The 10926-nt window shown below is 39.0% G+C and overlaps 1 protein-coding gene across 1 annotated transcript in view; it reads left to right on the plus strand.

Annotated features, from left to right (window-relative positions):
- The window catches only part of CNTNAP1 (contactin associated protein 1), a 98700-nt gene that overhangs the window by 28252 nt on the left and 59522 nt on the right, over window positions 1–10926 (plus strand). The window contains exons 4-5 of the mRNA XM_015831529.1: window positions 5191–5338; window positions 5964–6167. Of these exons, the coding sequence (XP_015687015.1) occupies window positions 5191–5338; window positions 5964–6167 (352 nt within the window). The remainder of the gene's footprint in view (window positions 1–5190; window positions 5339–5963; window positions 6168–10926) is intronic.

The following is a 10926-nucleotide window of genomic DNA, read 5'->3' on the forward strand; positions in this document are numbered from 1 at the left end:
TCAGATATCCTCCCACGGAGGAAGCAATAAAACTTCACTCTACTTAGCCTCTATTTAAAATACCCTTGATAGAAAAATAAAATAAGCTTCCAGACCTTCTCTTCTCAACTCCAACCACACCCAAAGCCAACTGCAGCTGTCCCAATCTTTCCCTTCCCAGTCAAGCTCCTGCAAGCACTCTCAGGCAGTCCCCGCTACATCTTCAAGTACTGATTTACTACAACAAATCTTAGCAGACATAGTTACTTTTCAAACTATAGGCTAGTTTGGAATCACAGAGTAATAATAGCACTTAGACTTATATACTACCTCATAGTGCTTTATGGCACTCTCTGGGTATAGAGTCACTATATTGCCCTCAACAATCTGGGTCCTCATTTTACTGATCTTGAATCAACTTTGAGCACGTCAGGATCAAACTCCTGGCTGTGGGCAGAGTTAGCCTGCAGTACTGCATTCTAACCATTGTGCCATCAGGGCTTCTAAGTAGAACAGACTATTAGGGATACCAAGTCTGACCTTGCTTCCTGCAGGAATCTGGTCTAATCTTTGTTCTTGATAAAGGGGTCTCCAGTTTCTGACTGAGCAGACCTAATTCAAGTATGTCCCATAAACACTCTGAGATTTAGTTGGAACTATTTAATGAGGTCTTAACCAAAGCTAAAACACCGGCTTCATGGGAAGAAGCTCTCCTTACCACTTTACAATGCCTTAGTAAGGCCACACTTGGAATACTGCATCCAGTTTTGGTCATCACGATGTTAAAAAAGATGCTGAGACTCTAGAAAGAGTACAGAGAAGAGCAACAAAGATGATTAGGGGACTGGAGGCTAAAACATATAAGGAACGGTTGCTGGAATTGGCTATGTCTAGTTTAACGAAGAGAAGGACGAGGGGGGACATGATAGCAGTGTTCCAATATCTCAGGGGCTGCCACAAAGAAGGGAGTCAAGCTATTCTCCAAGGCCCCTGAAGGCAGGACGAGAAGCAACGGGTGGAAACTAATCAAGGAGAGAAGCAACTTAGAACTAAGGAGAAACTTCCTGACAGTTAGAACAATTAACCAATGGAACAACCTGCCTCCAGAAGCGGTGAATGCTTCAACACTGGAAGTTTTTAAGAAGAGACTGGATAGCCATTTGTCTGAAATGGTGTAGGGTTCCTGCCTGAGCAGGGGGTTGGACTCGATGACCTCCAAGTCCCTTCCAACTTTATTATTATTATTATTATTATTATTATTATTATTATTATTATTATTATTATTATTATTATTATTATTATTAAAAACTATAGACCCATTTCATTATTAGACTATAAAATCTTTATGGCTATAATGGCGCAAAGACTTGAAAGATTTCTAGCAGATTTTATACACTCTGATCAAAATGGCTTTTTATCAAAAAGATACATAAGAAATAATGTTAGGATTGTTTTGGATATACTGGAGTATTATGAGGTGCACAATGAAAAGCAAATGAGTTTAATCTTTCTTGATGCACAAAAAGCTTTCGATAATGTGAAATGGGATTTTATGTTTAATCGTCGTATTTGGACTTCGGGGAAAACTTTATAAATATGTTTAAATCAGTCTATTTTAATCAGGCAGCGAAAGTAATAATTAATGGAGAAACGACCGATAGCTTTCCAATTCAAAAAGGTACAAGGCAAGGTTTTCCGTTATTGCCATTGTTGTTTATATTATTTCTAGAGGTATTGATCAGAGTAATTCGAAAAGATAGACAGATCAAAGGTTTAGAGATCAAGAAAGAAACGTTTAAAACGCAAGCTTTTGCAAGCTTTTGCAGACGATTTAGTTTTTATAATTGAAGAGCCATTGCAATCAGGGATAAGATTGATGGAAGTGTTGAGTAAATATGGGGAAATAGCAGGTCTGAAGATAAATAAAGAAAAAACTAAAATGCTCGTCAAAAACATGACTAAAGTACAGAAAAATGAATTGGCTGATAGAATAGGTATTCAAATTACGAATAAAATAAGATATTTAGGGATACAACTAACCGCTAGATGTGTTACACTTAAGAGAGACAATTATGATAAATTAATTGAACAAATTAAAGCTGATTTAGATACTTGGACCAACTTACAGCTCTCCTTCATGGGCAGAATAGCTGTAATTAAAATGAATGTTTATCGAAAATCTGATTTCTGTTTCAGTGTATACCCATAAAATTGGATAAGAAATTTTTTCAAAACTTTAACAAAATTATTCTCAAATTTATTTGGCAACGAAAAAAAGCGAGGATCAAATTAAAATTATTGCAGGATTCGAAGGAGAGGGGGGGACTTGGCCTCCCTGACCTGGAAAAATACTATCAGGCCATAGTTTTAATATGGGTGCGGGATTGGATACTTTTGAAGAACAGGAGATTACTATGTTTGGAAGGTCATGACCTACAAATAGGATGGCATGCTATGCTATGGGACCAGAAATATAGATCACATAAATATTTTCGCAGGCAATATATTAGTCGGGCTTTAATTGATGCATGGGTCAAAACCTAGCAACCGAACTATACTCAAGTCCCTGGCTGGATCTCACCATTAGAAATATATGTATATCCAAAGTTTATTCAATTAGGGAAGATTATAACATATAAAAACGTACTAGATGAGAAAGGGGAATTGAAATCCAGGAAAACTCTTTAAGACGAAGGGATAGAATTAGAATGGTGGGCATACCTTCAATTACAGGCGAGATGTTGGAAAGACAAAAAGGAATTAGGCATAAAAATAGAATTGATAGGGCTGGATAAAATACTATTAGGTACTGAGGATAAAATGATTAAAAAGTTATATCATTTGTTAGATCAGGCAATGTACGAAGAACAGGTAAAAGAAACCATGTTAACGTGGAGCAGGGACTTTGATCTCAACTTTGATCTGCATATCTGGCAAGAACTATGGGCACGAAACAGGAAGCTCACCCTGGCCACATCCTACAAAGAAAACCTTTACAAAATGTTTTATAGATGGCACTTCCCACCCGCAAGACTAGCTAAAATGGACCCAAACTTCTCCCCTATATGCTGGAAATGTAATTTGGCAAGAGGGACATATTATCATATGTGGGAGGAGTGCCCGAAAGCCCGTGACTTTTGGAACAAGGTTAAAAAATGGCTAGAAGAAATACTAATGACAGAGGTAGAGCTAAAACCAGAACTCCTCTTACTAGGTATTACCACGCAGAAATACGATAAAGGGGCACTTTACTTAATGTTACATATCTTCACGGCTGCCAGATTGGCCTACGCACAAAACTGGAGAAATAAAGACATTCCAACAGAAGAAGAGATTCTATATAAAATCTTATCGTGTGCTGATATGGATAGGCTTACTACGGACTATTTTGAAATCTGGGACAAATTTTATTGCTGGTACGAGTCAAGGAGAACTGTTCGGGCTTTAAGTTAGTGTTAAGATTGTGGTATATAAAACTGTATGCTAGTATATAGAGAAACAAATTTGAGACTGTATTGTATAGGAAAATATGTATATATAGAGATTAGGAATTATAAGTATGACAAGGAACAAATTGTTAGGATTATATATACTGGAACGACACGTTAGGTCATTTTTTGTTTTAACTGTTTTATTAATAAAAAACTTAAAAAAAAAACACACTCTGAGATTTAGCCAGACAGGCATATGTGGGAAAATCCAGACCTTCCCTTTCTACAGGGTGAATACCCAGGGTGGGGCTCAGGAGGAGATAGAAAGCAGGTTTAAAATTTTAAACTATGTCTACTTTAATGAAAAGAAGGACTAGGGGTAACATGATAGCAGTGTTCCAATATCTCAGGTTGCCACAAAGAAGAGGGAGTCAAGCTATTCTCCAAAGCACCTGAAGGCAGGACAAGAAGCAATGGATTAATCAAGGAGAGAAGCAGCTTAGAACTAAGGAGAAATTTCCTGACAGTTAGAACGATTAATTAGTGGAACAATCTGCCTCCAGAAGTTGTGAATACTCCAACACTGGAGGTTTTTAAGAAGAGATTGGACAACTATTTGTCTGAAATAGTATAGGGCAGTGATGGCAAACCTTTTAGAGACTGAGTGCCCAAAAATTGGGCCCGCCCCCATTCCACCCCCTGCCCTGCCCCCGCTCCGCCCCATCCCGCCTGCCTACAGGGCCACTCACCACCTCCAGGGCCCGCCGCAGATCGCCCAGCAGTGCCATGGCGGCCACGGCCTCTGCCCGCGCCTCGCAGCATCAACTGTGCGTGATGGGGTGTGAGGGTAGAGTCTTGTCTACGCTGCCTGGCTGCCATGTCCTTGGCTGCGCTGCTCTGCGTGGGCCACACTCAGGGGCGAGTCTCCTTCAGGGGGGCTGCTGGAGAGGAGGGGGTCATGGGGGGAGGCAAGGCTGGGGCAACGGCACGTGTGCCCTCAGAGAGGGCTCCGAGTGCCGCCTCTGGCACCCATGCCATAGGTTCGCCACCACTGGTATAGGGTTTTCTGCCTGAGCAGAAGGTTGGACTAGAAGACCTCCAAGGTCCCTTCCAACTCTATTGTTGTTGTTGTTGTTGTTGTTGTTATATTTGCCACCTTGAAACAGATTTTTTGCTCATTTGTGTGTAAAGAGAGTAAGAAAGAGGATTAATTCTAAAAAAATCAGCTTTCATTTGAACTCAAAGTAAATTATTAATATTAATTTGCTGCTTGATCGTTTTGAGAAGAAAGATGCAATGATTAAAGATAGATCTTCCTTCTTACCTTTTTTTGCTTTATCCAATATGTATTAAAATAAATTATTCAACACAAAACATATTCAGTTCTTGTTGTTTCTTTGCTATAATGAATTTAATACACATTGAAAACTTATCTTAGAATCTGTGAAAGACTTTTGTGATGAGAATGAATTATATAAGGAGATACCATAAAGTGAGAAATTTATTCCTTTTAGTTCATTGTATTAAACTGTGTCTGGCTATAACAACTGGCACAAGCTCTTCCCTAAGTGATTATCCATATCATCCATATTATCCATAAGTTGGATGTTCGGGCTGCATGTGAAATATGAATTGTTTCTTACCTCTTGTTGGTCTCTGATTCCCCCCCCCCCCTCATTTGTGAAAACCAAGATTTCTTATGCAATATTAAAAATCCAAGCATTTTTAGCCACATCCAGAGTAGCATTTCCAACTCTTGCTTTTCTTTTTTCTGACCTAGACATTTTTTGGCAATGTAAATTCTAGTGGTGTGGTCAGCCATGACCTACATTACCCCATTTTGGCTCGCTATCTCCGGATCATTCCTGTGGCTTGGAACCCACAGGGCACTATTGGCTTACGAGTAGGCCTTTATGGATGCTACTATGGTAAGTGATTCTGCTGAGAATAATGTCCTTTAGCTGAAGTTTGGAAACAAAAAATGGCTGGAAATATGGAAGGTGTAAGGCAAAAGTTATTCTCACCCCTCCCTTTTCATGAAAAGTGAAATAAGAGGGATGGAAGTGGAATTTGAAGTGCTTTTTTTCTGTTTACATCACTTAGGGAGAGAGTAGCTAAAAATAATATATGAAACAGATGAGTCTTTTATGGCAGAAATGCAAAAATATCTTTAGATAAATTATTGAGACACCTTTTCAGCCTTTCGTTTTGAAGCAAAATTATGATTGCCAGATTTATTTTGCCATTTTTCTTCTTAAACTCTGAGAGTGAAAAAAGAGGATGGAAAGAACTTGTTTTCAAGTTGTATTTTTCCAAGAGGGTGTTTTGGTCAGAGTGAGACCAGGTAAGATGGGGAGCAACTGGAACTCGGGAAATTGTGTTGCATTGTGAAGAACAGGGAAAACTTGATCCCTGACCTCAGCCTCTTCAGAAGTTTCAGACATGCAAGCTTAGCATTCGTCTTATTTGGGATTGTGCTGGTTATGATGAGCTGGTGGTCACTTGGGAAAAGGACTTGACTTGTGATAACTGTATATTGGTTCTTTCCTGCAGATTCTGAAATCTTATATTTTGATGGGGATGATGCCATTTCTTACCAGTTTCGCAGCAAAAAAGTTCGTTCCACTGAAGACATCATTGGGTTCAACTTCAAAACAATGGAACGTGAGGGCATCCTAATGTATGCAGCAGGATCTCAGGGAGATTACATCAGTGTGGAACTGCAGCAAGCCCAGCTGGTTCTGAGCATAAGTCTTGGTGAGATCAGAAGGAAGAAGCATGTGCTTGGTAGCTGCCAGGATTCTTTGTTAATATGTCAGAGAAGAAGGAAAAATGTTGATATAATTGATAAGCAAGTCAGAAGAGAAACAATCACCTTTCTTTCAAGTTTGAATTGAGGCGAAATGTGCTTCTGAAATGTGGCATATATCTCTATCCCAAGCAGTAAGGAGTTTTAGAGCCACATTTCTGGGGGTTGGGATGGGTGAAGTCATGGGAACTGTGCATTGTTTTATTATACCAGCTGCAAATTACAGTCAAGCAGACTTCAGAACCAATGAACATACCCACCAAATCTATAACTTGTCTCCGAAAATGCAGTTACATCCCACCTTTATTTTATTTACTGCTAATTCTCTGTTTTGCAGTATGTCAGTTTCTAAATTAAGATTTTAATACTTTTAAAGACTCATTTTCTTCCTCTTAAACACTTTTCCATCTTTTCTTTGCTCTCATGCACTCCAAGTATACTGGAGCTGTATCAGGATTGTGACTTCCAGAATTTCCAATCAGCTGTTTCATTTGGAAACTTTGATATTTTGGGGAGTACCAATATATCTGAAAGACCCATGTTGAGAAGATTCAGTGTAAAGATTCAAAGTAAAGGCAGGATAGACCTCAAAGCACATTTCACTCTTCATCATTCCATTGAAATCAATATTCAAAACAATAAGTTAAAAATCTGAATAAGTAGGCTATGATTTTATTGATCGTATTTAAAGGACAGAGGGTGTACGGAAACTTGGTGGATGAAACCCACAATTGGAACACACAGCTAGAGGGATTCAAATTATTTAAAAGAAACAGACCAAATAAAAGAGGAGGTGGAGTTGCTCTCTATATAAAAAATAACTACATCTCTACAGAAATAGAGCACAACAATGATGAAAACTGTCTTGAATGCATTTGGGTCAATATAAAAGGAGAAAAAATGACATTGCCATAGGTGTATACTATAGGCCACCTAACCAAATAGAAGTAATAGATGAACTTTTTGCTAGTCAGTTAACTAAGGTATGTAGGAAGCACATCATAAGAGTAATGGGGGATTTTAATTACCCTGACATCAACTAGGAGACAAACTCTGCACCAAGCGGAAGATCAAACAGATTCCTGACAAACCTAGCAGACAACTTTGCCTTCCAAAAAGTAGAGAAGGGAACTAGGGGATCAGCCATGTTGGACTTAATTCTCACTAACAGAGATGAAATGATAGAAGGTGTTGAAACCACAGGAACCTTGGGGGGGGAGTGACCATGCAATATTGGAATTCAACATTATGCAAGCACAAGCAATAGGACACAGTCAAACTAGAGTGTTGGACTTTAAGAGAGTTAATTTCAACAAACGTAGACAACTTGGGAAGGATTCCATGGATGAGAATCCTCAAGGGAAAAACAACTCAAGAAGCTTGGGAAATTTTAAAAAGTGAGATTATAAAAGCCCAGTCTAGCACAATACCAACGAAGAAGAAAAATAACAGCTCTCAAAAGAAACCAGCATGGCTGCATAAAGGACTCTCTGATAAATTGAAAGACAAAAAGGACAAGTATAAAAAGTGGAAAGAAGGGCACATAACTAAGGCAGAATATCAGCAAATAGCCCGAGCCTGCAAAGATGAAGTGAGGAAAGCTAAGGCTCAAAATGTACTAAGGCTTGCAACAAAAGTAAAAAAATAACAAAAAAAAATCCTTCTTTCAACATGTAAAAAACAAGAAAACAGATAAGGAAATGATTGGTCTATTAGTGGGAGAAAGTGGCAAGAAGGTGACAAGCGTTGGAGAAAGCAGTACTACTCAACTCGTTTTTTGCATCCATATATACATAAAGGGAAAAAGTAGTCCAACCTATCAAAAACAATACCGTAAAAAACAGATTAGAAACACAAGTTAAGATAGGCAAGAAAATGGTAAGTGAGCACCTGTTCACCCTAGATAATAACAATAACAATAACAATAATAATGATGTTGGAAGGGATCGTGGAGATCATCTAGTCCAACCCCCTGCTCAGGCAGGAAACCCTATACCATTTCAGACAAATGGCTGTCCAGTCTCTTCTTAAAAACTTCCTGTGTTGGAGCATTCACAGCCTCTGGAGGCAGGTTGTTGATTAATTGTTCTAACTGTCAGACAATTTCCACTTAGTTCTAGGTTGCTTCTCTCTTTGATTAGTTTCCATCTGTTGCTTCTTGTCCTGCCTTCAGGTGTTTTTGGAGAATAGCTTGACTCCCTCTTCTTTGTGTCAGCCCCTGAGATATTGGAACACTGCTATCATGTCCCCCCTCATCCTTCTCTTCATTAGACTAGACACCCAATTCCAGCAACCGTTCCTTATATGTTTTAGTCTCCAGTCCCCTGATCATCTTTGTTGCTCTTCTCTGTACTCTTTATAGAGTCTCAACATCTTTTTTACATCGTGGTGACCAAAACTGGATGCAGTATTCCAAGTGTGGCCTTACCAAGGCATTGTAAAGTGGTATTAACACTTCACGTGATCTTGATTCTACCCCTCTGTCAATGCAACCTGTGTTGGCTTTTTTGGCAGCTGCAGCACACTGCTGGCTCATATTTAAGTGATTGTCCACTAGGACTCCCAAGATCCCTCTCACAGTTGCTACTATTGAGCAAGGTACCACCTATACTCTACCTGTGCATTTGATTTTTCTTACCTAAATGTAGAACCTTACTTTTTTTCACCATTGAATTTCATTTTGTTAGATAGTGCCCAATGTTCAAGTCTGTCAAGATCCTTCTGTATCTTAAGCCTATCTTCTGGAGTGTTGGCTATTCCTGCCAGCTTGGTGTCGTCTGCAAATTTGATGAGTTCCCCATCTATCCCCTCATCCAAATCATTGATGAAGACGTTGAAGAGCACTGGGCCCAGAACAGAGCCCTGGGGCACCCCACTACACACTTCCCTGCATGTAGATGCAGTTCCATTGAGGACCGCATGCTGAGTACGGCCAGTCAGCCAGCTATGAATCCATCTGGTGGTGATGCTGTCTAACCCACATTTTTCTATCTTATCAAATAGTAGGTTGTGGTCTACTTTATCAAATGCCTTACTGAAGTCCAAGTAAATTATATCCATAGCATTCCTCTGGTCCACTAATTTTGTCACCTGATCAAAGAATGCAATAAGATTTGTCTGGCATGATCTGTTTTTGACAAACCCATGTTGGCTTTTGGTAATGACTTTGTTTGCCTCTAGGTGTTCGCTGATTCGTTTCTTGATTATCTTTTCCAAAATCTTCCCAGGTATTGAGGTCAGGCTGATAGGTCTGTAGTTTCCTGGATCCATTTTTTTCCTTTTTTGAAGATGAGAACTACATCAGCTCTTTTCCAGTCCTCTGGTAAATTCCCCAGTGCTCCAGGATCTTTCAAAGATACAGTTCAGTGGTTCTGAGATCACATCTGCCAGTTCCTTCAGAACTTTGGGGTGTAGTCCATCTGGTCCTGGTGATTTGAACTTATCTAGGGTGGACAGGTGCTCACTTACCATTTTCTTGCCTATCTTAACTTGTGTTTCTAATCTGTTTTTTACGGTATTGTTTTTGATAGGTTGGACTACTTTTTCCCTTTATGCATATATGGATGCAAAAAACGAATTGAGTAGTACTGCTTTCTCCAATGCTTGTCACCTTCTTGCCACTTTCTCCCACTAATAGACCAATCATTTCCTTATCTGTTTTCTTGTTTTTTACATGTTGAAAGAAGGATTTTTTTTGTTATTTTTTCCTTTTGTTGCAAGCCTTAGTACATTTTGAGCCTTAGCTTTCCTCACTTCATCTTTGCAGGCTCAGGCTATTTGCTGATATTCTGCCTTAGTTATGTGCCCTTCTTTCCACTTTTTATACTTGTCCTTTTTTTCTTTCAATTTATCAGAGAGTCCTTTATGATATTTCTTGCAGCTCTTCCAATGCACTATTGTTGCTACTTTGTCATGCCGCTGCTTGTAGTCAGTCTGGCGATCTTCTTATAGCAGCTTACCAGGTGGTCCACTGTTTCTTCAGCGTGTTTGCATAGGTGGCATCTACTGTCTGCTGCTGTCTTCTCAATTTTGACTTTATATGCATTTGTCCTTAAGGCTTGGTCTTGTGCAGCCAGAATTAGTCCCTCAATTTTCCTGCTCTTAGCCATTGCCAGGTCTTGTTATTATCTGCTTTCCCAGCTATTTTTTTAACGTACTGGCCATGTAGTGCTTTGTCTTCCCATGCCTTTATTCTGTTCTTCCCATGCCTCTATTCTGTTCTTCTTGTAGGCCAGTTTGGTCTCTCCAGTAGTCAGTAAGCCTTCCTAATATACTAATTTCAGTACATCTTCATCACTGTCCTTCAGATATTCTTCCAAAGGCATTTTTCTTCTTCAACCATCTGATGTACTTGCAGCATTCCATGCCCACCTATTTGCCTTGGTAGATAAAGTCTGTCAATGTCACTTCGTGGATGAAGGAAATGATTCATTGTCATTCTTCTTCTCGTCTTCCTATCCACTGCTTTTAGTTCTGCTTGAGTTCAGTCCACTATTCCAGCTGTGTATCTAATGACTGGAATTGCCAAGGTGTTGATTGCTTTTATGGTATTTCCTCCATTGAGTTTGGACTTTAAGATCTTCTTCACTCTCTTTTTTTTTAAAGAAAATTTTATTAATTTTTATAATTGAACATTAAGTAATATGATGCATTTATAACACAAACATACACAAAAAAAAACAATCCAATTCAATACATTATCAGAAA

The sequence above is a fragment of the Protobothrops mucrosquamatus genome, unplaced genomic scaffold (assembly GCF_001527695.2).
Source record: "Protobothrops mucrosquamatus isolate PMUCROS unplaced genomic scaffold, P.Mucros_1.0 scaffold_257, whole genome shotgun sequence".
In the NCBI taxonomy this organism is placed as follows: domain Eukaryota; kingdom Metazoa; phylum Chordata; class Lepidosauria; order Squamata; family Viperidae; genus Protobothrops; species Protobothrops mucrosquamatus.